Source organism: Manihot esculenta, chromosome 2 (assembly GCF_001659605.2).
Source record: "Manihot esculenta cultivar AM560-2 chromosome 2, M.esculenta_v8, whole genome shotgun sequence".
In the NCBI taxonomy this organism is placed as follows: Eukaryota; Viridiplantae; Streptophyta; class Magnoliopsida; order Malpighiales; family Euphorbiaceae; genus Manihot; species Manihot esculenta.
Genome location: NC_035162.2, coordinates 13,844,775 through 13,872,283, shown reverse-complemented (window position 1 = coordinate 13,872,283; position 27,509 = coordinate 13,844,775). Strand labels below are relative to the sequence as shown.

At 31.9% G+C, this 27,509-nt stretch overlaps 4 protein-coding genes, 1 long non-coding RNA gene and 1 other non-coding gene across 16 annotated transcripts; 3 read left to right on the top strand and 3 right to left on the bottom strand.

Moving 5' to 3' along the window:
- Positions 1-867: 867 nt before the first annotated feature.
- LOC110609173 (glycolipid transfer protein 3) lies at positions 868-2,874 on the top strand. 5 transcript variants are annotated; one of them, XM_021748561.2, is made up of 6 exons: positions 868-1,204; positions 1,306-1,361; positions 1,574-1,704; positions 2,144-2,279; positions 2,417-2,560; positions 2,671-2,874. In XM_021748561.2, exons 1-6 carry the CDS (start codon positions 1,045-1,047, stop codon positions 2,677-2,679), a joined length of 636 nt encoding a protein of 211 aa, XP_021604253.1. In that variant the 5' UTR covers positions 868-1,044; the 3' UTR covers positions 2,680-2,874. The 5 variants fall into 5 exon arrangements, with proteins under 5 accessions (XP_021604253.1, XP_021604252.1, XP_021604254.1 ...); XM_021748560.2 differs by having other exon boundaries at positions 869-1,204; positions 2,660-2,874; XM_021748562.2 differs by having other exon boundaries at positions 870-1,141; positions 2,660-2,874.
- Positions 2,875-2,922: 48 nt separating this feature from the next.
- LOC110609172 (uncharacterized protein C57A10.07) lies at positions 2,923-7,326 on the top strand. The gene is made up of 4 exons (XM_021748559.2): positions 2,923-3,697; positions 3,855-5,123; positions 6,369-6,493; positions 6,815-7,326. The coding sequence occupies exons 2-4, from the start codon at positions 4,541-4,543 to the stop codon at positions 7,133-7,135; spliced, it is 1,029 nt and encodes a 342-aa protein (XP_021604251.1). The 5' UTR covers positions 2,923-3,697; positions 3,855-4,540; the 3' UTR covers positions 7,136-7,326.
- A 1,766-nt stretch (positions 7,327-9,092) lies between these two features.
- On the bottom strand, positions 9,093-9,179 carry LOC122723161. The gene has a single exon (XR_006350100.1). It is a non-coding gene; the product is annotated as a small nucleolar RNA Z221/R21b (small nucleolar RNA).
- A 2,552-nt stretch (positions 9,180-11,731) lies between these two features.
- LOC110609790 lies at positions 11,732-12,995 on the top strand. 2 transcript variants are annotated; one of them, XM_043954255.1, is made up of 3 exons: positions 11,732-12,090; positions 12,195-12,360; positions 12,445-12,995. In XM_043954255.1, the coding sequence occupies exons 1-3, from the start codon at positions 11,965-11,967 to the stop codon at positions 12,864-12,866; spliced, it is 714 nt and encodes a 237-aa protein (XP_043810190.1). In that variant the 5' UTR covers positions 11,732-11,964; the 3' UTR covers positions 12,867-12,995. The 2 variants fall into 2 exon arrangements, with proteins under 2 accessions (XP_043810190.1, XP_021605283.1); XM_021749591.2 differs by having other exon boundaries at positions 11,742-12,090; positions 12,180-12,360.
- A 3,460-nt stretch (positions 12,996-16,455) lies between these two features.
- On the bottom strand, positions 16,456-24,723 carry LOC110609652 (vacuolar protein sorting-associated protein 45 homolog). 6 transcript variants are annotated; one of them, XM_021749400.2, is made up of 15 exons: positions 24,599-24,723; positions 24,394-24,487; positions 23,520-23,721; positions 23,332-23,411; positions 22,472-22,699; positions 22,002-22,127; positions 21,805-21,885; positions 21,576-21,717; positions 21,278-21,456; positions 20,637-20,792; positions 20,257-20,301; positions 18,581-18,688; positions 18,368-18,489; positions 17,255-17,386; positions 16,456-17,062 (listed from the first exon to the last, which is right to left on the bottom strand). In XM_021749400.2, the coding sequence occupies exons 1-15, from the start codon at positions 24,604-24,606 to the stop codon at positions 17,002-17,004; spliced, it is 1,764 nt and encodes a 587-aa protein (XP_021605092.1). In that variant the 5' UTR covers positions 24,607-24,723; the 3' UTR covers positions 16,456-17,001. The 6 variants fall into 6 exon arrangements, 3 of the variants coding, with proteins under 3 accessions (XP_021605092.1, XP_021605093.1, XP_021605094.1); XM_021749401.2 differs by lacking the exon at positions 20,257-20,301 and having other exon boundaries at positions 18,581-18,691; positions 24,599-24,716; XM_021749402.2 differs by lacking the exon at positions 20,257-20,301 and having other exon boundaries at positions 24,599-24,715.
- An 882-nt stretch (positions 24,724-25,605) lies between these two features.
- LOC110607232 lies at positions 25,606-26,996 on the bottom strand. The gene is made up of 2 exons (XR_002486691.2): positions 26,529-26,996; positions 25,606-26,147 (listed from the first exon to the last, which is right to left on the bottom strand). It is a non-coding gene; the product is annotated as an uncharacterized LOC110607232 (long non-coding RNA).
- Between the last annotated feature and the right edge of the window lie 513 nt (positions 26,997-27,509).

Genomic DNA, 27,509 nt, shown 5'->3' with positions numbered 1-27,509 from the left:
AAAGTTAAAATATTTCATTAAATTTTAAAGTACTAAAATAAAAAATAAAAAAATTATTAAAAATTTAAACCGATCAAACTGAATCGAATCAAATCGATTCAGTTCGATTCAGTTTCTGACTAAAATTGATTCGATTCAATTTTTATAAATACTAAAATTTTAATTTTTGATTTATTCGGTTCGGTTAAATTTTAAATCGAATCGACTGAATGTTTACCCTAGATAAATATATAGTTTCTTTAACCATATTGGATTCGACAAAAGTGAGACATCGGCTTTCTAGTATGATTCTAAAAGAGTACGAGGTCCCCTTTGAAAGTAAAAAGTATTGACATGCATCAAAATCTAGTAAGATTATGCCCAAAATAGGCAACAAGCTAGTCTATGAACATTTATAAACTTAGAAATTCAAACCCTAATCCTGTTAATTAATTTCTCAGGTATATATATAGTATCTGACATTTGAACAGAATCCAAAATTATTAAGCTTAATGATACATGAGATTAAGAATTTAATCAGGATTACAAGTTGCAAATAAAATATATAGACTTGGTTAAAGTAGTAACAGCTACATAATTCAAATAAGCTTCTTTAACCTTATCCCCATGGCCAACATGATGAAAATATTCCCCAAGGGAAATTAATTACTATTATCATAATGCAAGGACCCACAGTTTACATCATAGAAACCCAAGCAATGATCTAAGTTCAATGGCTGAGATCCCTCAGATGTACACTTGAAATATCATACATTTGTTTAACAATTAGATGGGTAGCTGTTAGATAACTCCAAGGTCAAATATAATGTCACCATCAATTTCTTATAGAAGATATATGAATATATATAAAAGAAAATTTATGTATAAATCCTATGTAATGTATAAAAATTTAAACTGGAAGTTCAACCACAGAAGCTACCCAATCAGGTTCTCTTTGCTTAGTACACTGGCTGCTAAATTTCTCTCAGCAGAGCTGCAAATATAATCTCTAACTTATTAAAGAAACCCAGTTGGTTATATAAAGGAAGAAGCAAGAAATTGGAGATGAAGAGAAAACGAGAAATGGAGAAGGAGTCAGAGATACAATCTGCCATTGAAGAGCTTTCCATGCTGATCCAACTCAAAACCAGTGATAATCATGGTGCTGCTCTTATACCCACAAGGCCTTTTTTATATGTCTGCAATTTGGTTATTCAAGTTCTTGGTCAGTTTTAATTCTTGTTCTTCCCTTTTATTTTTGTTTCTTCTTCACTTTAAGAAGAACATCAGCTTGACTTTCTGGGTTTTGTGCTTATCCTTTTGAAGATAAGATAGGCCCAACAATGGCTGTGTTGAGACAAGACATCAACCAGAATGTTGAGGTAAGAATAAGAAGAAAAAGAAAAATAGAATCCAAAGTTGTCTTCTCATTTTATCCCTTAAATTTTTGACAAAAACACCCCCCATGACATTTCAACGACTTTAGCTTTCTTGTCTTCATTGTTTCTATCAGTCTGGTCATTTCTGTCAATGTCTGAAATTTGTCATTTTCTTGCTGATAGAACATTAGCCTTTTCTTTTGTCTTGTCCACAGAGAATAGAGCTGCAATGTGATTCTGATCCTTCTCTATACTCCAACTTGGTTGAGATTTTGAAGAAAGAAGCTGATGAAGGCAATGCAAGGAAAGGAACCAGCTGTAGTAAAGCCTTCGTTTGGCTCACCAGGTAAGCATATTAGAACATGGGTTTAACTTAGTTTGATGTGTCATTAACATTAATACAAATTAAATAATCACTTAATACATTAAATCACATGCATGATCCTCTCCCTTTGGCTTATTTAATTACCGACAATGTTGTACTTAACGTGCTTGACTTTTTCAATCACTGGTTCTTACAATATTAATATTCTGTCTGTTTCTGCTAGAGCAAATATAGGTTGTTATACTCTCCTGTTTAGTAGTCTATCTTCATCAGATTATGCAAATTTCAGCAGCTTTTTCAATCACCGGTTCTTACAATATTAATATTCTGTCTGTTTCTGCTAGAGCAAATATAGGTTGTTATACTCTCCTGTTTAGTAGTCTATCTTCATCAGATTATGAAAATTTCAGCAGCTGATCAATGTTAATTCAAGTGATATGAAAATTAATTTGGTTCCCAGATCCTTGGACTTTACGGTTGCTTTGTTACAAAGATTAGTAAAGAATCCAGATCAGGAAATGGAGGAAGCTGTGAAAGATTCTTACAATATCACTCTGAAGCCATGGCATGGATGGATTTCATCTGCTGCTTATAGAGTAACACCACCCACTTCCTTTAAGAACTTATGCAAAATGTCAGCTAATAGATATTAAACATGAAGAACAAAGGAGCTTAATTAGCAAATGCATCAGTTATGTCATGAATCTTGAACTGACAGATAGTGATCTTGCAGGTTGCTCTTAAATTAATTCCTGATACAAAATCCTTCATTAATCTCCTTAAACCAAAAGATGAAAACACTGAAACACTTATAGAGGATATGGAAACCTTCATTTCACTGTTAGTTCCTATTCTAGAAGAGATTCACCCTACTCTGGTGAGTTCAAGTTCTGAATCTGATGTTACATTACAGGGTCACTGTATTTCTGGTTCTTGGTTTGTCTGCTTATGTCTGTCTCTATCTCATATGTTGCAGACATTGTACAGGTTGGATAAGTTGAAGTCTACCTAGGAGATGACACAGAATCAAAGCACAACATATGTAAATATTTTCTTTTGTACATAACCTATAGTTTCTTCAACTTCAGTTTCTTTTACTGTAAATATGAATTTTGTGAATAGCTAAATGGAGAATTTGTTCAGATTTTCCATTTATTCGAGAAATACAGTCATTTTGATCTGGTTCTGTAACCATGGCTTGTCTGTCTCCCACTTGACGAGTGTAATGTCGACCATCCCAACGGACTGATGCAGGCCTGAGGTGAACCTGGGTTAGATTTCGGTTCCAAAGCCATGTAGCTCATCTTCATAGGACTATCTCCCAGAATGATATTTACTTCTTTTTTTTTTCTTCCTCGAAGTTAGACAGAGGAGCGAACACACGAACCAGGACAGGACATAATAAAAATAACTTTTATGTTATGATATTTACTTGAAAATAAAGAAATAAAGGATTTGTTTTTTTTTGTCAAAAAGATAAAATTCATCGAAAATTGAGTACAAATACCTAAAGGCCTAATTACAATCGGAGCCTAAAAGTTTAAAAATATAAAACTCCTAAAGTCAAAACCCAAAACAAAAACCTGGTCCAATTCTCATCAATCTTAGAGAACCGGGTAGTTAATCCAAAAGAGAGAAACCCAATAGACTGCAAACGCAGCATCACAAGGTCGCACACAGTCAAGAAAGGAGTTACTCCGGCGAAACTCTGGATCCACTGAGAACCTCCAGCAGCAATATTTATGTATCGAAAGACTCGGAGAATTAAGCAAAGATGCTCTCTTCCAGAGAAAAAGGAATTAGATCAGGCTAGTTTACCATAGTCTCAACTTGAGAGAGCCATCAAACTGAGGCAGTAGGCAAGCGATGGTAAAGCTCGACTCTCGTTTTCAAGTAATAGTAGAAGATATGGGAGCCAACTACAAATCTGAGCACCAACCGTACGAGAACCTGCAAGGAAAAGTAACCACAACAACCCAACTGTAGGTTTCGAGGAGAGAAAAATTGAAAGGAGGTAAAGTCAAACACCTGTCGATCTAACCTTTATTTTATGAAAAATATAATTAAAAAAAAAATTATTCAGGAGCTAAAATTGTGGTCCATGTGCATTTGGCATCCCCGTGTTATATAATTATAGCCCAAACATGAAAGTTTTAGTATTACGATTGCAGGACTGCGGGCTTATTTGGGCTTTTCATGGGCCCCTTCAACGAAGCAATTTGAGATAGCCAGTCTCCCACCTCAGGCGACGGAAAACTTCTGTCGTCTCTCTTCTCTTCTCCTCTCCACAATCGCTCAAAGCCTAAGAAAAACATAACAACATATTTGCTCTCATTTCCTAAACGCGACCATAATAAATTTCTAAGAATCTGTCTCTTGTGATGATTTCATGATCTGATTGTGTCCAAGAGCAAGAACTCTCTGCATTAAACATCCAACTATGTAATCAAACTTCTTTTGGTGAGTTCCTCTATTGCTTTCTATTCGTGTTTTTTTTTTTTCCAATTCCGTTCTGATTTTCCTTCACCATTGACTTCTCTGATCGAATGTGCTTCTGGGTTTGTATGATTTCCCTTTACCAAGCTATAAAAATGTATCCGTTGATCAATCGAGATTAGCACTTTTTTCTCTCAAAAGTGCTTGTTTAAGCGATTGAATCATAATTATCTGATCCCACTGCATAATATCTTCAAAATCTCACATGTTTGTGCATAAATTGATAAAATTTCGCTAACTCTATTCTCTGCATCTGGTTATGTTCCTGATCCCATTGCATTGGCTTTCTCCGTGCAAATTCTTATCTGGGTATGCTTGATTTCCTTAAATATCACAGCCCATAAGCTGGATTTTCTTTATAATGAACACATATGCAAATAGCCCCAAGTCTTTCAATGCATATCCAAGAGGGGAATTTGATTTAGAATCAGGAACCATCAAAAGACTCAGAAAGTCAAAAAACTCCTCACTTCACCCTTTAAAAATGATCAAATCTATGGCTAACCGGCTTCACTATTATTACAAGCTGCACCCACTTCTTGTATTCATCATTTCCTTGTCTTTGGGGATCACTATTCTTGTTGGTTTTTCTCTATATGAGAACCGGTATCGAACAATGAATAGTTACTCGAAAACGGTTATGAGTTCCAATGCTTATCCTTTCGCTAAGCTTAAAAATCTTGTAATGGTTGCTGGGCATTCGGTGTATACCAGTAGTAATTGTGAGAAAGTTGAGAAGGAGGATTCTTGGTTTTTGGAGCCTTATCAGAGAAATCCTGGTCAGGCTGCTACTTTTGTGACTCATATACAAGAGGGAATTGAAATTGCAGCAAGGGATGATGGGGCTTTGCTTTTGTTTAGTGGTGGTGAGACTCGAAAAGATGCTGGTCCACGAAGTGAAGCACAGAGTTATTGGACTGTTGCTGAATCAAAAGGATGGTTTGGTGAGTTTTGTGCTTCTCTTACATATTTTGTTGTTTTTATCATGTCTTATTTGTGTATAAATGGTTTATAGACTTGGGACTACTGATCCACTTTTGATTCTTTAAAGATATATATGTTTAAATCATATTTATTGATCCTTTTTTGTGGGATTAGTTTTTTTGCCCATTATACCTAAAGACAGTTTTTACTTTTATTGTCTTGCAACTGTGAATCTCTTCATTGGTGACAATCAATATCACTTTTCATTTCTTAGTTTAATTTACTGGCCAGAGGCCAGTGATGCATTAGAATCTCATAAAGGAATTTAAGAAACCAATCTCCAAGTTGAATTATGCAATTTATTTTTCTTGGCAGTAAATCAGGTTTCCAATTAGACTATCACTGAAAGAGATATGGCACTAGGAATTTAGAGAAGATATAATAAAACGAAAGGCAGCCCCCAATAGGTGATGCTTCATTAACCCGGGAGTCATAGTTGACAACCAGAGAACTGTTATATGATTTAATCAGCAATGCTTATCAGAAAAATATAATATTGTTTTATTGAGTATGCATATTAGCATAAAGATATCATTGTTTGAAGTGAATCTTAGGGAACAATGATCTCGTACTCCTTTGGCGAAATGGAATTTTCCGCTTCATAATCATATTTTGCATCTGCTAACTCAATTTTATACACCAAAATTTGGAACTGTCACTACTCACTAGCCATGACATATCTAATATGATCAAACTTATTTAAGAGGTTGTAGAAATATTTCATTATTTCAACTGACATTCACCCACATATTAATATTGTAGCTTATGAAAGTCTTTGCAGTTCATTATCAGATAACCTTAGTTACTGAGAATTTCACAAGACTTCTAATTGTGCAACAATTATGATAAATTGCAAAATATAAATCTATTTAGAATTGTTTGGAATATTTGAAAGCTTAAATATCTTATCATCATCTTATAAGTTAATACACTACTCTTAAGAAAATTGACCAGGTACTTGGACCATACTATTTTACATTGTTGCAATTGTTGTTATCTTTTTTATTCCCCGAGTATTTCATGTTTGTACCTCTAATGGGAATATATGGCAGGCTTTTAATCAAAGTTTGCCTATTTGCATGAGCGATTTTATCTTCCCTGGAATTCACAGCTCTTAATATTATGAATGATACATGGTGTTTGTCTGTAAGAAGGCTTTAAACTGCTCAGTCTTGATTCTTTTTGTCAAAATGTGTAATTGTCAGGCAATGAGGAAAGCGTGAGATGGAGGGCATTGACAGAAGAACATGCAAGAGATAGCTTTGAGAATCTTCTCTTTAGTGTGTGCCGGTTCCGGGAGCTCACTGGCACATATCCAGAAAACATAACGGTAAGTCCATTGTGTTCAAAGATTTTATTTCCCCTTCTTTTCGGAGTTATTAGTGGTAACAATAGAAACACCTAATGTGCTTTACAAGATAAGCAATTAATGAGTTGAAACCTCCAGTCTATTGTCATACAACACTTCTTCATTATGGATCCTATTTCTATGCAACATGAAAAACAGTGCAAGTAGTCTTTTATACCCGAGTCTAGTATTTCCAGCGCCATCGTCAATGTAGTATCGACAAAAGAAGATAAAAAATGCCTGCAGCTGCTTGCTTGTTGTGTTATGTCAATTTTAGTTCTAATCTCATTGCTTTTTGAGCAGGTTGTTAGTTATGACTTCAAGAAAGACAGATTTTCACTCTTGCATCGCACTGCAATTCGCTTTCCAGATTTGAGATTCTTTTACCATGGCACCCCGGCAACATCAACTTCCAAAGAAGCAGCTTTGAAAGGTGAGGCCTTGGTGAGGACTCAATTTGAAGAAGACCCATATGGATGTAGAGGTACACTTTGGCGTAAAAAAATTGGGCGTGATCCATTTCATCGATCAATCCCATATCCCAATGGTTGCCCAGAAATTGAAGGTTTATTCAGATATTGTGGAGCAGATCCTTACCCAGGTTCCCTTCCTTGGGCTAATTAGTGTTAAACAAATTTCATGTCTTGATCCATATTTCATAGTATAATTTAAGTGTCAAACCACCTAGAAATCTTACAGAGCCTAGACTTAAATACTTGATGATATCCCCCTCCCCCTCCCTTTTTGGTGCATATTAAAAGTATACATTTTTCTTGCTAATAATGGGCAGCAGATTATAGAAGAGATTTTCTTTACGTTTCCTGGGAAATTTGATGTGAAAATTAAGGCAAACATTGCAGAGATGCGGGAAATTGCTTCCGCCCACTTAAACATCCTGCACAGGTCCAAATCGAAAAAATCCATTAACCGAATTAATTTAAAATTTTAATTTTTGGTTTAATTTTTTTTATTTTTAAAAATTTTAGTTATTTTGATTTGATTTAATTTTAATTTAATATTAATTAATGATAATAGTATTTTTTTTTATAATATATGGATATTAAATTATAATTAAAATTAAAATATTTTAATTAAATTTTATAATAATAAAAATAAAGTGTAAAATTTTAAAAACTCATTAAAAGTTGATAGGATTGAATTGAATTAAATTAGTTAAATATAAATTTATTTTTATTTAAAATAAATTTAATTTAATTTTTATAAATTTAAAATTTTAATTTATTTAATTTAATTTTAAATTAAATCTATCGATGACATTCACTTAGATTTTGACATAGTGATACATAGCTTTGAATTTTATTTATTTAAATAATTAATTTAATATAATATATTTTTTGTAATACAATCTATAAATTTATTATTATATTATATTTTAAATAGATAAATTTAAATATTGTTTTATAAATTAAAACGTTAAAATATACATTATAACTATATGTTATATAAATTATTAATTAAAATATATAAAGTAAAATAATATATAATGTTTTCACTAAGGCCTGTTTAATTATCACCGGTTTACAAGCAACTTTAAATTATCTTACAATGAATTCTTATATTTCATTTTAATATATAAATAATTTTTATAGAAAATGTGATTAACAAGTGTAAATTTACGTATATATTTTAGTAATATATATAAAAATAAAACATTATATTTAATATCATTAATGTTTGAATAAAACTAATATAAAGCAAAACAATATACATTATTTATTTTTTACATTAAAAGAAAATCAAACTAAAATAAATTAAATGGTATTTGAGTTATTTAAATAAATAATACTTCATTCATTATAAAATTATAATTTTATCAAATAAATTTGACTGTAAATTTAAATTCGATTTTAATCGAAAAATTAATTTAATTTAATTTAATTTAATTTAATTCGTTTTCACAATTTGAAATTATATCGTTCAGTTTGATTTCAATTCATTTCTCGAATAACCCATGACGCCCCTGTTCACTTCTTCCTCTTCTAGTACCTCAAACTCTGACCCTCACCTTACGCCTGTCATCTTCACCTTCCTCTGACTCAAACTCTGCATCTCACCAATGGGGAATCAGACAAAAGACTCATGAAGCTCATGTCCCAGACTCCATATCCTAGATGAAAGAGTCATGCAAGTCTGGAATGAAAGTGTTTTGGTGTTCTCTGTTTAATTTATTATTCTTCACTCATTCAGGCCTTTGAAAATACTTAATTTCAATTGATGATTTGTGAGGGTTTGAGTGAAAATTTGTTGGGCCTAAATCTATCTCCAAAGGGTTCGACGAGATTAAATCAGAGGATAATCAATTTCATGTTAACAAATTCATTCTGACGAAAAAGCTTCAATTAATTAAGAAAAAATAGAAGAAAACTAAAAAACTGAAGGCATAAAAAATGAAGAATTGAAAGCAGAATGAATTGAAGAAAGGAGGAGGAACCATCAGAAACCGAAGTTATCCCCAGAAGCAATAGAAAAATTGCTGTACGGTCCGCATCATGGTTCAGGTCGAAAGACCCCATCACTTGGTTCCATCTTTTCAAAACACAGATGAGTAAGAAGAAAGATTAGGCTCAGAAGTATATGGGTATGAGAGATTTATCAGCACGAGAAATCAGAGTGGTGCATGACTTTCTCAAAATCCTCATCACTGCCCATCAATTCAATATTATCTTACTTCTACAGAATACAAGATCCTATAATTTCAACAAATCAAAAGGGGAACAAAATAGAAAAATAAGAGAAAATGGGAAAGCAGAGGAGACTGCCAGAGAGCAACGCAGGAGAAGAAGCTCTGCTGCTGTCATTTTATAGTGATGACCAGTGAAAACCCTAGCCTTCTTCCTCGGAATTTTTCTGACATTTTCACCCTTGATTTTCTTTTTATATTATTCCCAAGTCCTCACTCCTGCCGTTTTCTTATAAGGTGGTTAACCGGCCCATAGTCTCTGGGCGAGAACCCATCACACACACCAACACAAGAACCCTTCTCTTTGGCCCATTTCCTAAAGAAGATATCACAATAATTTAAATGTAATTAATCTTTTTGCATGTGTATTTTTTTTTTGTCATTTACATTTTTTATATAAAAGAAGAATATCAATTGAAAATTTGAATTAATAATAAATATATATTTTTGAATTAATTAGAATTTAAATTGATTCAGATCATATCTATATAGTGTAGATTATTTCGTACAAAATAAATACTTTAATTTCTAATATTTACTCTTTTTTTTAATATCAAAGATAAATAACTCACTAGAATGTCAAAATTTTAAAAAAATAACATTTTTAAATACATTACAGCTAAATCTAGCTTCAACTAGCTTAAAAGAAAAAAAACATTAGTAGTAGCCTAATTTATACATTAAGAAACCTTAGCAAATAAAAACCGAGTAGGATCCATTCAGTACTAAGCAAAGCAATCCGGGAAACTATCTTCTTGGAGAAAAGACACCAATGAAGCTTCGTGAACCACCAAACAAAGGTGTTTTTTTTAACAAAATCACTAAGAAGGCAACACATTAGAGGAAAGGCGATAAACACATAGTATAGGCTAGGCAGATTTGAGCCAAGAGAAAACGCGGACGGCAAGTAGAGCACTTTCGTACTGAGAGACTGAGTGGATAATGAAGAACTATCAAAAACATCTCCAAGAGATATACACACAAAAAAAGAAGCAAAACATTTTGATTCAATCATGGTAGCAACAATAAGAAGAGCATTGCGAACCTTAATAGAGCCATGGAGTGGGATCCAACAATAACTCTAACAGATCGATTTTGGGATGTGCTCTGACCTATCCATATTACACTAGTCATGAACCTGACTTGAAAAGGTCTCCACTTAGAGCATTCCCGATAGACCTTTGACCATCTTTCTTTATTTTGCAGGTTCTTTTATAAAATCAAACATTGAGAGACTCATACGATGGACTTATATGATTGATCAAATAAAAAAATTAGATCTAAAAGGTAAAATAAGTAACATGCATGTCTACTCTATAAATTCCACAGTTTGCAATGAAAAACTAAACAATAAATAAAAACAAATAGAAGAAAGAAAAGAGGAAAAAAAAAAATCTATCCACAATCCACCCAGAATGGGGAGGAATCGCATCCATATTTAGGGAGGGCGGCTAAGAAGGCTTCCTCTGCCCGAGCAAGCCAACAAAAGGCAGAGGAAAACTCTCTCTAAAAAAATCCTAGAGAGAGAAAAAATATGTGGTCATAATTTTTTGTACCGAAACGCATCAAGTTTGATTAATATTTAATTATAAACTCATTAGTCTTTATAAAATATAATAAAATTTTAAAATATATAAATTAAATAATTATAATTTTATAAATATTAAGTATTAAAAGTTAAAAACAAACATCAAGCAGTGATTATTAACTTTTAATTAAAGGCATAGAAGGATTTAGAGATGAAAGATAAATTATATTCATAGAATTGAATATTGAGTGACTACTCACTAATAGATCTGTGTTGAAATCCGATCAGCCCAAATCTATAAAAAAAAAGATGGGATTTAATTTCAACTCTAGGCCAATAATTTATCAAACCAAATCCAAGTAAGAACCATGACAGACACTCTAGAAATCCTCCTCTACTGTTGTCCTTCTCCTGCCAGCCGAAAAACTGTTGCAAAACAACATCTAGAAGCCACTTTGTTTTAATGGCCCAAACAAGAGAAGAGACACATGCAAGCACAAGTCCCATAAAATCGAACCCCAAGCCAAAGGGGGACCAAAGAACAGGATTGGAAAGGAGAGGAAAACAATAAAGGTTCGATTAGAGTCAATGAAAGGAATAGCCAAATCCACCATTGTTGACTCTAGAAGGAGGATTCAAAACAACACTAGCTATTGACTATTATTCACTAATTTTTTTTTATAATATTTAACGGATAAAATTAATGGAGATATTAATTAATAAAATTTTAAAAATATTTAAAATATTTTAAAATATTTTTTAAAATTAAAAATTAATTAACGAGCGTTGCATAATATAAAAAACTAAATAATAATTTTTTCTTAATTTTATCAAACTAAATTTCATGCTACTGGCCCAAACTAGACAAATCAGGATTCAGAAGGAAAATACAGGAAAGGGAATGATGATAATGATATAAATCTATAATTCCAAGGCCATGCCCATGTAAAATATCCTATGTGAACCTCCAATCTCTCTGTCTCTCTCTACACACAGATATGGAAGAGCATTGATGATGATGATGATAAAATGACAACATCTGCCTTTCTTTTCCTTATGACATCACCGGTAGTTGCTTTAATGAAAATAATACAACATTGTAACTCCATAATGCCAAACAACTTCTGTGTGCCTCACAAGCTTGTTGACTTTAACCAGGTCTTCTCTTTAACTCTACTTTTCCATTTCTTGTAAGAAATTATCCAAGAAAACAAAAATCTAAATATGGGTAGCATTGGAGAAGAAGAGCTCTTTGATCAAATGGTTAGAGACTACTATGAGTCAGAATCAAACACACCCAATAATATTCCTTCCATCATCATTTCTTCTAGACATCAATCCATTTTGCAGGTATTAATTATTAATTTCTTCGAATCCTATGATTCTCTTTCATTTCTACTTGTTCATATATATTCTTGGTCTGATTAATTCTTGATTAGGGCATTCTTTTGGAGGCTACTGATTTTGAGAAACAGGTTCTGGAAAGAGTTTTGATGTATATCAGAAACATGGGAGAACCCAGTAGTCTGAAGAAATGGGTGGTGATGAGACTGCAAATTGATGGCTATAAAGCTTCTCTTTGTAAAACTTCTTGGGTTTCCACTTCTGCTCGCTCTAAAGGTCTCTCTCTCTCCCCTCTCTCTTGCATGGCTACATATGCATGATTGATTTACTTTGATTTTTGTCTCTTGTTTTGGATCTTAGTATTCCAATACGTAGGAGATTACGAGTACATAGAGGTGATGATGAACATTAATAACAGTGGGAAGCCGACAAGAATCATAACAGACATGGAGTTCAGGACTCAGTTTGAGGTGGCAAGGCCTACACAGACATATAAAGAGCTCATCGCCACTCTTCCTTCAATCTTTGTTGCAACTGAAGAGAGGCTTAACAAGATAGTCTCTCTGATATGTTCAGCTGCAAAAGAATCACTTAAAGAAAAGGGTCTCCATATTCCTCCTTGGAGAAAAGCTAAGTACATGCAATTGAAATGGTTCTCCAAAAACTGCAAAAAGGTCTCTGTCTCCCCCAGCACTGAAATGGGTTCGCAGGAAAATGTTGAGAAAGGTACTGTTATTACTAATTCTACTGCTACTGCTAAATGTTGTCCTTCCTTATTTTAGCCGAAGGGCAGCTGCAATTAGAGAATATAGATAGAAAAACAGATTATATGTTTGATTCTGTGTAGTCCAATACAAATTTTGGTATGATATATTTATGTATGTGTTTGAAGTTTTTCCTTCTCTTGATCATTTTCCCTTTTTTTTTTTGGCTAATAAATTATTTTGTTTGGATTGTGAGAAATGGAGAAAAGAAAAAAAAAATTGATTTTTCTTTTTAATTCAATTTATTCAAATCGATAAAAACTAGGAAGAAATGGGTGTTATGTATATTAAAACTTTTGATTTTTTTTTTTTGAAATGAAAATTAAATATGATGAATAATTATTAAATGAAATGAATATTAAAATATATTAGTAAAAAGAAAAGGACAAAATATGATGAGAAACAGAAGGAAAGTAGTTTATTATATGCATATAGCAAAGTTAATGAGAAGATAAGAATGCCAACAAATAATTACATGGAGAATATAATAGTATCTCCGCTTCTAGAGAGAGAGAGAGGCTGACTGTACATATAACTTGGATTCCAAGTCATCATCAGAATTTACTAGAAGGCAATTTTATATTTGTGGAAATCCCACATGGAGACAGTAAAAGAGGACTGAAATTTATATAAAATTAATGCTAAATTATTAAATAATTTAAATTAATTATTTTAAATTAAATAAAAATTAAATTTAAAAATTATTTAAATTGAGCTGTTATAATATTGCTTATCACAAAATTACAGAACAATTTATGCAAATGGTATATCTTAAATTCAATAAGTATTTCTTTTTTAATTTAAATTCCCAAATGATATGTATCCTGATCGATAATTATTCTTACATATGCTATTTTAGTGTAGTACTTAAATTTCAAAATAAATAAATGAATGAAATGATTAATTATTAATTATTAAAAAAATATTATATAGTTTTAAAAATAATTATCAACGTCACTAACATTGATGATATTAGACCTTTATGCCGAAAAATGATCTTGACTATAAATATAAATCACTAGTTTTTTTTTTCCCTTTATTTGGATAGATAAAATAACAAATCAAGGGACTAAAATTTTTAGGGTCAAAATTGTAATTTTTTAATAATTGAGATTTTCAAGAAACATTATTAATAAAAATTAGGATAAATTATTAAAAAATTAAAATCCGAGATAATTTGTTATAATTTATTTTCATGTATTTATTTTGAAATGTATCATATCAAAAGTATTGATAATTTCTTTTCACATAAGCCATTTTATTTTTAAATCTATTTAAGAGAGTGACTAGTTGAGCACTAGTAAAGATAATAACTCAGTTAGCTATTGTAGATCTATGAAATTTATGTATTATATGTGGGGATTATTGTAATGATAAAATTGATATATTCGGATAATTACTATTTGATTATTGTAATGATAAAATTAATGTATTCGAATAATTACTATTTTACCCTTTTAATAAAATATTTTACTGACTTAGCAATATAATATAAATTATTTTATAATACTCATATGTCATGTAAATAAATACTATTAATTAAAAAAATCAAAATTTATACTTATTTTGCAATTCAATCCAAAATTTTAAAAATTAATATAATTCATCTCAAAAATTTTAAATTTATTTTCTTTTACTATTAAATTTTTAAAGTTGTACTTTACTGTCTGTTTGATTTATGAAAAAATATAATACGACTTCTTTTCATTTTTTAGTTATCGTTTCACGGGAGAGGCAGCGGAAGTCTTGGAGTTGTGGCTCGCCGAGTCAAGAGGATTGGCGAGAGGCGGCGATGTTCAAGGGAGAAACAGCGTAGGTGCAAGGCTTCTCTTAATTCATTTATATTTTAATTCTCTTAATATAATATTTGTACTTATACTTTTAAGTAATAAAAGATTAATAGCATAATTATAAACAGTAAATTTATAATTTCTAATTTTTATTATATTGTCATAATTTTTTATAATGACAATAATAAAATTTATTAGGATGGATATTTAATATAATATTTAAAAAATAAAATCAATAAATATAATATCTGTTGTACTGCACTCCGAGATTTAGCCTGGTGGAAAGTGCATCCTTGTAACTTGAGAGGTCTAAGGTTCGACTCTCCCAACCCCCTATTTTAAAAAAAAAAAAAAATATCTGTTGTACTTTTTGTTAAAACTGATAGCAAATATAAATAAGTTAAAGTTGTCCTTTACACTACGCTAAATAAAAATAAAGAATAATAAATTTTGAGATTTTGAATTAAATTACATTAATTTTTAAAATTTTTAATTAAATTGTTAAATAACTAAAAAATTTTAATTTTTTTATTAATAGCATTTATCTATGTGACATATGATTATAATAAAACAATTTATATCATCTTATTATGTCATTAAGACATGCTCTTTTCAATTCAAATTTTAAATTTAGATATAATTACAATAATTTTTTTTAACTTTCAATAATTTTAACAATTTTTTTCGAATTTTGAATTAAATTATAAAATATAAAAAATTATTAGATGATGGAATTTTAAATAATAAATTAAAAATAAGGTACCAAGTATAATTTATTTTAAAGTCGAGGGATAATGGGCAAACATTAGCCATTTAAGGGAGGAGATAAGTTGAAGTTGGCAATAATGGAGGGTGAGAAGGATATTGTATGAGTAATTAGGTAGGAAATCTGCTGAAACTGTTTTTTCATCACTGGAAATTGTAGACCAGGCCAAGCTATACCAGACAGCTATTTTGCTTAGCCAAATAAGGTCAGGTGCTTGATCATGATCATGAATGCTGCGGCACATTTAGCTGCGCAGGTCTTGTCTTGTTGGTACCTTTATAGATTCACAACATGGACTCCTTTGATTGAGATTATGGACAGAAAAGAAAGTAAAACCTTTTTAAAAATTATAATAACAATCATTTCCATAATCTTTTTTTATTTTTAAAATAAATTGAGTTGATATTAACTTGTTCCTTCATTTTAAATATATTTTAAATTTAATCACGCAACTTCACTTTTATTAAAATTTTTAATTTGATCACTCAATTTCACTTTTAATTTGATCACCCAATTTCACTTTTATTAAAAGGACAGAGGTATCTCCTCCCACTATCAAAATACTTCCCATTTTCTATTTCTTCCTTATCAGAAATTAATGTCGAATGAGCCTCTCCTTCAACAATGTTAGTGAGTGGTAGAGTGCTCTCCAAAAGTAATATGGACTGCTCCTTTTGTTTTCAAGTTTATTTTTCAACCACTCATGTCCATTTTCACGACTACTTCTGTGAGACAAGGGTGGAAAGAACTAAATCTAGCCGAAAAGAAGTAAACCGAATCCAGGCCAATCACTGACATTTTGGAAACCTCACCTTCATTAATAAAGCAATCAACATCTGAAATTGAACTTCACCTACCTGCTCCAGCCATAAGTTTCAAGAAAAAAAAAATTTAAAATTGAGTGTCAATCTTAAAATCACAATATAGAAACTTATTTCCTTTCTAAAAAATAACACTATTCCATTAACTTTTTAATCGTCCAATTCGCCGGCTGCCTCTGGTTGGGATGGCCTACGGCATCACTCCCTCGATCCTGGGTCTCAGGATGGTAAAAAAAAAATCGTCCAATTCACTTGCATTTTGACATAAATAATAAAATCAAAATAATACATTTATCGGTGTTCTGAAAAATATAAATCATGCTAAATTATAAAATTGTGTGCAAAATCCTTCCTAATCACTGCTTGTACAAGGCAGTTAATACCTGGTTATGTGGCGTGCTGAAATTTCCACAAAAATGTTAACTTCAACATAAAAGCCAAAGTTTAAACAAAATTCAACGACTTTTTTCATCATACATGTACTTTGTCTTTTGTCCTCTTGACAAGCTCAATATGCTCAGCTGGATGGACGCATTGATATATCAAAATTGTTGGTTGAGTGTCTTTTCGGACAATCGGGAGATGAGAAAGAAAGTAGTAGGATTTCATCATTTTTCTCCATGAACTTGTGGGGTTTTAGGCCTTCTAAACTCTTCACTTTGCAACTCTCATGCGAGTGGGTGAAGATTATACCTGCTCTTGCCGTTGATATCTCCCATGTTTATTATAGCAATCTCTTTAACTGCTAGCTGTCAGAGCATTATCGTGAATGAACTTCAAACAACACTGGTGCTAGATCGAGAAATCCTCTGAGCTTCTTCGAGGTCTTTCAGAAAGCTGCATTTCCAAACAAAAGTTTACTAAAATAAGCAAAAGAGATGTAGGTCATAATTTCACTTTGACTTGTGATTCTAAATTAAGCATGCCATGCATAAAACATAGGTAGCTCTGCAAACTCTAACTTCTGTTCCGCTTCTAACATATTAACATTAGAAGACTCCAAAGATGACAAACACCACAAATCTTTACCTCTTTGAATCAAGAACTGTAGAACCACCAAGGACGAAACGAATTCCTGAATTACTGGCATTTTGCAAAGCTATAGAACGACATTCCTCATAAGTTGTCCCACCAACAACGAAAATTAACACATCTTGTGGCCTGTACAAAGGATATAGCTTATGTCATTTGACATGGATTCCAAGGCATTGGTTGCATTTCATTTTCTAAAACACCACTTTCATTCTTTCTCCAAAACCATTATATTCACAACATAACACAGTTAATCATTGAGGATCTAGAGATCAAAGAGCTCAACTAAAATTAGGGATGTCTACGAGTTGGGCTTCGAAACAGGTTAAGGTATAGGGGAAAAAAATGGGTAGTTTAGTATGGATTTCAATAGAGTTTAAAATAGGTTTTGACATTGGACATATTAAGTAGGTATGAATACTGATCGAATCAACTGCTAGCAAGCAACGATCTATGATGCATCATGCACTTCCCAAGCCCACCATCTGGGACTACACATCACAAAAACATCAAGCTGTCTTTGCACATAATGCAGCTTAAATCACCCTTCAATGGCATGATAAATATAATGCCTGAAGTAACAATAGTCCACCCAAGTATTTGACAATCATGAAAGCTGACTTCATTTGATGCACAGCCCATTGTCTTTTACCTGACTTTGATGGCCCATTCATAATTCTAGATGCCCCCTTTCAATTAGTGCCCAAAGTCAGTGACATTGAATACTATCGTCTATATTTATTCTCATGTTTTGCTGTGCAGTTCTAGTTAACCACTTGAGTTTAGGAGTAAGCATTAAACACAATAGCTTCAGATCTTTGTTGTGAAGTGATAGAGGTTGAATAAAAAATGACTAAGATGATGGGTTAACTAGGTCCACTATCAGCTTAAATATAACACAAGTGCATGCAAAACAGTAATACATATATTAAGCATATAACATCATGACAAGTCAATGATCAATCATCAGCTTGTGTTTTGACTTAAAAATGTGAAAACAGTTGCAAAATGGATGTGCAATTTGGCACATCAATTTGTAGAACCCACTTCACATGTCAAACTCAAGCAACAGAACAATAACCACGAATTTCCCATTCTTATGCTACCCACCTTCCCTGTTGAAAGTGAGTCCCAACAAAAGGGTAGTCCACATCTCTCATCCGCCCTTTCGTTATGCTTTCCATAATTTGAAACAGGAGAGGCTGGTGCTGGGTGTATACATTTTCAACGCCCTAAACAAAGGTGGAAATATAATCTGTAAGTAACTAAATATGGATTGAAAAAAATAAGAGGAATAAGCATGGATGGTTTTTTAGCCCAAACCTTTAAGCCGCGAGCCATATTACGAGCAATATTCAAGAGATCCCGCTTCCCATAAAGATCCCCAGTTCGCTTATCCACACCTGCTTGCTTCAGGAGAAATTGGACAATCTGCTATTTCATGATGATCAGTATATCAAAACCAGTTAATGGTCAAGATTGACGCGGTCAAAAAAAGCTAGATTTAAGTTTTATTTATATTTAATTAATTTTAAAAGATTTTTCCTCCAGAATTTATATTACAAGTCAAAGTTTAGGTTTCTATTATTTAAGAAAATTAATTAAGACGCAATATTTCAAGTGTTTAGAATTTCTCAGTCTTGGTTTTACATTCATAGTTCTCTAACTATGAATGTAAAACCAAGACTCTGAGAATTTCTAATTCTTAGCAATACTAGTCATAATATTATAAATACCTGTCATTTAGGTATTATAGAAGAGCTTCTTATTATTGATATCGACAACTGCAAATTTTATGCCTTTTTCTCTTTGATTGTTCCAAGGTGAGACAGAGAGCCTTTTTGAAGGAAATGCCATACTTTTATATATATATTCTTACATAAATATAAAAATTTTTTAATATTGAAATATACTTGGAAGTCAACTATTTAGATATTCATATTATTTATTTTTTAATAAGTTAGTATATAATTGCTTAGCATTTATTTTAATTAGTTAGCATAATTATGAGGAGCCTCGCGCCTTAAGTCAGGCGAGGAAAGGCGCGTCTATGGTAAGAGGTCTCGCCTTACTCAAGGCTTTAAATAACACTGGTTTCACATTATTTTGGTATCAAATTTTTTCATTCATTTGCTAGTGGAGATTACACATAGAATGCAATGAACACCAAATTACTGCACCACCACTCTCAAACAACAGTCCATGACGAATCAGCCATAAACTGAAATAAGAACATGCTCGCTGTTTGCTGGTTCACGTCTGATCTCAGCCTTCTCTCCGCCACATCAGATGCCACACCACCTGCTAATGTACTGCCACATCACTTGACGCTGCTACATCAGCAACGTTGGCAAAATCCTTTGATATTAATTCCAACTTCATGATTCCATTTTTGACATCCATTATGGACAGAAACAATAATTGAAACATAACACAGATATAGATTGTGCTTTAGTCAGCTTTTATGTGCGCTAAAATTCAAAGACTATAAGCTGAAATTGACGACTACAAGGTATTACCAGGGATGCTAAGGAACAAATAGAGTTCTTCATTTCAATCTTATTGCTTTGCTCCCAGAATATAAGAGTCCCTTATTCTTCAATCCAGCTCTTGATATATCAGCACTATAGAAATTGAGGTTGAATATTCTCAACCGAGGGAGAACGATGCAATCAAGGAAAACAAGATTAAGGAATTATTTTATTTAACTTCTAATTGAAAAATTAAGATCTTTCTTTTAGATTTTATATTTGTAATTAGAAAGTGTAGCTTTCTATTATTTAGAAAATTTAATTAAGAAGCAATAGTTATCTTTTTTTTTTAGGTACTGTTAGAATTTCCTAGTTAGTGTTGATTGTATATTCCTAGTTAGGTTATTTTAGTATTTCCTTACTTTGGGTTGGGTTTCCTAAATCCTAATCCTAGTAAAAGTAGTTATTATACTATAAATACTCATATCACCAATTGAGAACTAATGGTATTAGAGTTATCAACATTACCACTTTAAAAGAGAGCAACTTTTTTCCACATGATTGTAGCCTAAGCTGCACATAGGATAGAAGTCCAACAATGATAATGAGAAAGCTAAAGCAACCTAAATTCAGTAAGACAATCAAATTAAACTCAATAAATTGTATTCCCCCAACCTACAAATCAATTAAGACTAGTGAAGGACCCAACAAGGGAAAATTTGACTAAATCTGATAAACTTCCTTTTTCTCATTCATGAATAATTTCATCTAGTCATAAACGACCACTTAAAACATGCATATCCATGGGAAACATGTTAATGGCATCATACACCAAGGTGTGTAGTTTTCAACAAGAATATAAATACAAATAAAAGCGTGCAGCGAGGTTATTCTGGATTGATAGTTACCCCAGGCTTGTACTTGGGAGATCGAGAAGCCAGCTTGTTGAAGAGCTGCATCAATTGAACAGGACTTTCCTTCTCATACCGCAAGGCATATAACATCACTAGACGCTGAGAGTCAAAGTCAGATACACTTTCATTGTTTAAAAGTTTCATCACAGCCTGCAAAAAAGTACAGGAAGAAAGGAGGACAATATCAACATTTACATCATATTCATATATTCTAACTGTAAATTCAGATTAGTCTGGCTTTAATTTTACATGGATAAACTTCTGGTAGATATTTGACCATTAAGACGCTAAGCTGGCAAAAGAGCTTTGAGACTTCCCGTCCGAGGATAGAATATGAATCAATAATGAATACGCCTAGGAACTACAATTATTTTCTGAGACTTTCGTGCAAAAACAGAGATAAAAAACCCAGGACTTCGTGTTATTAGCGTCTAGGCCGAAAAACCTCCACAAATACTAATTACAGTTATGCCCCCTCCTCCCACCACTGGCTCTCATATCGATTTTATAAAATTTGGTCTATTTTGTAAATATGGTGTGCCTATTAAATATCAGTGACTTTTACTTAAACCATACAAAGGTCATGCAAAAGGAAATAAAGACAAAACCTAAAATGTATGAGTCATATACATTACCTCAAACGCAGCAACTTGCCCACCATTGCAAGCCAACTCCTGTTCTGTTTCTGAAACTAACATGAGCTTTCCTTCTTCAACTATCTTGTTCATTTCTGTTACTAATGTCACATGTTTTGAAACATTGCCATGCATTTTCCGGTACTCAGGGTAATTATCAACAAATTTGGCCATGTCCTCTGCAGTTAATCAAAGCATTTACTGTTATATCAGTAAACCAAGCAATGAATTATAGTTGAAACTTACAAATTGTCAACAATCAACAATGCTTGAATTCTCAATGTCGTCAAATACAAACCTACTGTCTGGATGTTTTGGTTACTTTTTGCAACTTGCTGAAAATCATCCACCAACCGTTTGATGTTCATTCCAATGTCTCCAAAATTCTCATACATGTTAGCTTTGAAGAAGGCATCTTGCTCCGATGACAGCACAATCTCCTGTGAGTACAAAGAACGTGGAGATGATACTTAATGTAAAATACTATAATTTAGTATGTTAGTGGCAGGGGAGAAAGGCAAATCAACCTCCTGATCTTTTGGAAACTTGCCAATACTTCTCAAATCTACTTTGTTATCCTTGATGCCTATTAATTCATGAACCATAGCCTGCAAAACAAAAGAAAAAAATCATGGAACGGCATTATCAGTGTGACACCAGACTATTTGATGAGTATTATCCATTTATGGAGACCTCAAATTCAAATGCCATGGGCACAGTGTACCTGATAGGTCCACTGATTCAGCAAAGGTGTCACAGGATCATCCCTTCGATCAACTATCAGCAATAATGGAGAAACTTCTGTTCGCCTGAAGTCAAAGAGGCCACTTTCCTGCTGGTACATCAACTTCTGTCATACCATAAAATTCAAAGAAATCAGCTTTCATGTTATCAAAATTTATGGTAAGTTCATAGTGCCTTCAATCCAAGGGAATACATTTTGCATTGATATGGTATGAATATCCATTATAGGTTCATATGTCTATGAATTTGGAAATACACACAATGCAGAAAGGCAACCTTAACAAAACTTGTGTTTCTTTGTATATATCTGACCCGATTCTAAGAAATGAAATTGAAGAAGGGGTAAGTGAGAACTTGCGATATCAACATGGAAAAGTGGTTTCAATGGCAGCTCGAGATATGCTGATATGCAGACCAAGAATGTGTGGTATTTCACCATGCATTACTCACTGCTATTTCTTGTCCGATCCTTTTTGCAATATCAGAGGTTCTTTGATATCGAATAACAGGCCTTCGTTTCATTGCCAAGAAAACTGCTGCAATACCATCCACAACTCTGTCAGAGAAGTGCTGCAATCCTGAAGGATCTACAACTGCTGGGAGCATGTAAATGTGATTTGAAGGAATGTTCAATGTGAAATGATAAGGATCAAGAGCAACAAAGTCTGAAAAAAATTCCTGCAAAATCATTAGAGCAATTAAAACTAATTTCAGATCAAGGACTGAACAAATAAGATGTCACGATGACAATGTCTAATTAATATAAAGAAGGAAAAAATTGCAGACAATAAATAGTATTTAAATGTATAAATGGACTGCCACATTAAAGGCAATAAACATATTCAAGTATCAAACTGAAGTCTCCATGAGTATAGATTTCCCCACTCATGTCAAGCTTGATAGCCCAAATATCAGGTAAAATGGCTTGCAGGAAAGATTGAAGACTATGCTAGGGCAATTCGAATTCGCTGAGATATAAACAAACTATACTCAATCTAGATATAACTATTGCTCAGTATTTGAGCATAAAGTGGCTCAAACCTACTTCTGCTTGGAAACTAAAGTTGGCAATCTGACCATTGCACAACACAATTATTTCTTTCTTGGAACCTACCATAATTCACACATGAAGCTGATTTGAATCTTAAAAATCTTGTCTGCAAAAAGTCATGGACCTACTATTACAAACATATTATTCACATACACTTGAGATGAGAAAGAAAAAATGATATATTTATTTAAGCACTAAAAAAAAAGGGATGGGAAGAATAGAATTCAGTTAACAAAACTGTCAATAAATCACAAGTTACCTGAACTTGCTGCACAACTTCATGCTCATCTGAATCAGCTAAAATATGAATCTGGGTATCCTTCAACATGTTAGAGAAAACTGTAAATACACCATAGAGAAAAAAAGGGAATTTAACTTAGCATCAAAATGTTATAAATAAAACTTCAGATATCAAGAGATTATTCCAAACTCCTCATAAGAGCTTACATAGGTGATACTCCCCAAATCTAGTATTAGCTAATTGCCAGCGCAAATGCTGAATATTATCTGATGTAGGGCGAAGGAAGCAAACTGCTTTCAGATGCGACATAGATTCTTTTGACTTAGAAATGGAATCTACCAATTCTACCAAGAATACTTCCTTCTGAAGAAGCTCTGATTGTGAATAGACAACACTTACAATCCTAACCTGAAACTCGTAAAAACAACGTAACAAAATGTCATCTTGTAATATTTTTCCACAGGACTTTGGTTAACCAATAAAAACGAGACCAAATAATCTAGTAATTTATTCCTTATCCTTAAATACCACCATAAACATGAATGACACAAATTCACTATTTATTTAAGCTGCATATCCACCATTTTATTCGTCAAAATTCAACCAAGGAGAATGGATGCAAGATTTTATGGTTGAAGTCATGTAGATAGTAATTGATAGCAGATTGGTAAATTTTCAGACAGTTGAAAAAACAGAAAATTAACTTGAGATGTCCAATATCATCTATCCAAAAATAAAGAAATAACAATATGGGGAACGCCATTTCACAATTCTCAACCATTTTTGCCTCAATTCACATCAGACTGACTCTGCAAAGCCTGAGAACTGATGGAACTGCATTTGTACACTTTCAATTACTTAATCATAATCTTAGTCCTAGCAACAACCCCCTCTGGTGCGCTAAGCTTGGATAGTAACCAATTTTCCAACAAATTATCAACCTTTAAAAACCTTAGTTGCAACACAAAGTTTTTTATTGAATCATACTAATTAATGAAATAAACCAAAAAAAAAAAAGCAAGCACTAAAGAAAACTAAAGAAAATCCAGTAAGAACTATTGAAGATGGACAAGAGATTACCGTTTGGGAATCGAGGATGAGCATCTTCATGCCGGAAATGTCCTGCAGCATACGGTTTATGTAATCCCGTACCGCCGATACCAACACCATTTTCCTGTAACCAATGGGAGAATGACCGTTCAGATCTAAGGATTGTGGTCTTCCTGGTGATAATTGCTATTGAGAAGTTGATGTGATTTAATTCAAAGTGCAGCAGAGTTTCTACTCTTTCATATCGGCGTAGAGCTGTCACGAGGGAGAAATCGTTATAGAGAGAGGAAGAGAACCGGAACGAGCAAAACGGGCTCTAGAATTTGTCTTCATAAAAAAAATAGATATGAAATTTTTTTTTATATGAAAAAACCCCATATCATTCTGAGCTTTGAAAATATTTCATTACACATTAAATTTCAATTAAAAAAATTAAATATAAAAATATAAAATAAATTTTAATTATAAAATTTATATATAATATATCATTATTATTATTATTATTAAATTATTGACTATTAATAGTAAATTTAATCAGTTATTTAAAATTTAAGCATCAATATATTTATAGTACATATTACATTATATTTAAATTATAATATCATTTTAATTATACTTTTAAATAATTATATTCCATTTCAAAAAATAATAATTATATTATGAAGTATAAATATATATTTATTTTTTAATGTAACGTTCTTCAAAGGATATTATTTAATTTTTATATAATTTTTTTTATTTTTCTCTAATATTATATAATACTATCATAATATAGATATACATTAATTTTTATTAATAAATATTGTTAGTGAATTATAATTTTATTTAAAAAGTCAATTAATTATAAAAATATAATTTTATTTAAAAAGTCAATTAATTATACAAATGCCATATTTTATTGGAAAAAAAAGATAATATTTTATTACTTAGTAATGAATTTATTTTTTACTAAGCTTATTTTGAATTAAAATAAAATTAATTCAATAAAATTAAATGTGAGAATTAAAAATTGTAAATTTCTATGAAGAATTGTGTTTTATCCCTTACTAAAATTGCAACTTTAAATATATAATTTATTTAATTGGAAATAATTTAATAAAAAAATAAAATTTATTTCTGTTCAGTTGACCATTAATTTTTCATTTTTTAAAAAATTAAAGATTTTTTTTATTTTGAAAAATTAAAATTTTTTTTATCAATTGAGAAAAGTAATTACTGGGAAGCGATTTCAAAAATAACATATCTCAGCCAAATAAGGCCATAAATAAAATTTATTCAAAATGAATTCAACTTCTCACGATACAAATTAAAATCTCATATAAAAATTAAATGAGATATTCTTATTTATGTCTGGTTCCATAGGGTCTTAGCAGGAATTATCCTACAATAATCAAGATTGCTTAGAACTGGAGAGATCGGGATCGGAATCGGAAATGGATTTACAGAGCTTGTCATATTCTTCAAGCTCCTCATAGTACACATCCCACACGCATCTCACGCATCCGCTTCCACAACAATCTCCAGGCTCCGGCTTCTCCGGCGGCGGAGGCAGTTTCTTCTTCGCTTCTTCCTTGTCTTTTTCTTCTACTTTCTTGTTCATTTTAACTTGCAGCTGCGATTGATCAATGTTCATCGCCATGTAATGTTGGGAGCCAACGGAGAAAGATTTTGGAACTTGAAATCTGGTACTGGTAGGGATTATTTTGGCCGATATTCGTATGAGACTCAGATCTATCATGCCCGTCGCCACCAAGATAACATGGGATAATCAAGTTTCTGGGCCCCTACAAAATTACAGATTTTGAAATGTTTATACAGACTTTGAGATTCACCAAATTTCCAATTAAAGCATAAACCCATAAGATCCTGAATAATTCGAGGGGAAAAATATAAAGCATTAAACCACCAGTCTCATTCAAAGCTCTCGATCATACAGTACAGCTTGCAATTCAAAACACAGAATCAGAAGTCATATAAAATCCAGAAAAACCAGATCTCACAACGAGGAATTTAGCATCTTGAGGTCTGAAATGAATTGCTTTCTTCTAATGATTATTAACCGACATCCAAACAGATAGGATTTATCAAATCGTAACAGAAAAGGGATTGCTTTGAAAACAATATAAATAATCAAAGCAAAAAAGAATAGGAAGAGATTTGCACACCTGGATTGCGCGAAAATATCTATCAAAATCCAGAAATCGACAAGCACCCCGGTTCTTCCCTCCCCCCTCCCTGCTTCAGGAGACTGGAGGGAAATTTCTGCTTGGAATGCAAGAAAAAGAGATGTTCAATTAAGAATTGGGAAAAAAGCAAAGGGCCTCGAAATCAGTGTGGCTACGAAGAAAAAGAACGGAAGGGAAGATATCCAAAACGGAGAAAAACTGGGAACCGCAAGAAACTGGTTATTTGCTGTCTCTCGTTCTGAGTTTCGTTCTACAAGATATCTATCGTTGCATATATAGGTTCGTTTTGTTTCGTTTCATTTCGGCCTTTTTTTATTAAAACCAGTCCTTCAAATTTGCTTCTATTTCAATAGGATCCTGCCCTTAGGGCCAAACGCACGCAATCGTTTACCTGGCTAGATATCGGCGGCCACTTTGACTTATAGGTAAACAATCAAACTGAGCCAAATTTTGAAGTGCGTTTGGACAAAATTTCTTGCGAGTTCAATGTAAATTAAAGTTTTGTTTCATTTTGAATTAAAATTGAATATTAATAAATTTAAATTTAATTTATTTAGTAAATATAATAAAAAATTAAACTTTTATTAAATTAAATCTTAAACTATTTCTAAATTATTATCTTATTTATAATTTTAATAACTTTTAGTTTAAATTACATTCATTTCAAAAAATATTAACCTAAATTAAATTTTTATCAAGTGAGTCTTAAATACCTGATGAGCCGTATAATTAATTTATAGCTCTAAACTATATCAAGTCATAAGAGGTAAGTATTTCTATGATTTGCTTCAGAACTAAATAAATCAAATTTTAAATATTTATAAAAATTAAATTAAATTAATTTAATAGAAATCAATCTAAATTAAATCAGTTTGATTTCATTTAATTTAATCGATTAAATTTTTATTTTTAATATTTCACTATTAGTGTTTAAAATTTAAATAAATATTTTAATTTTAA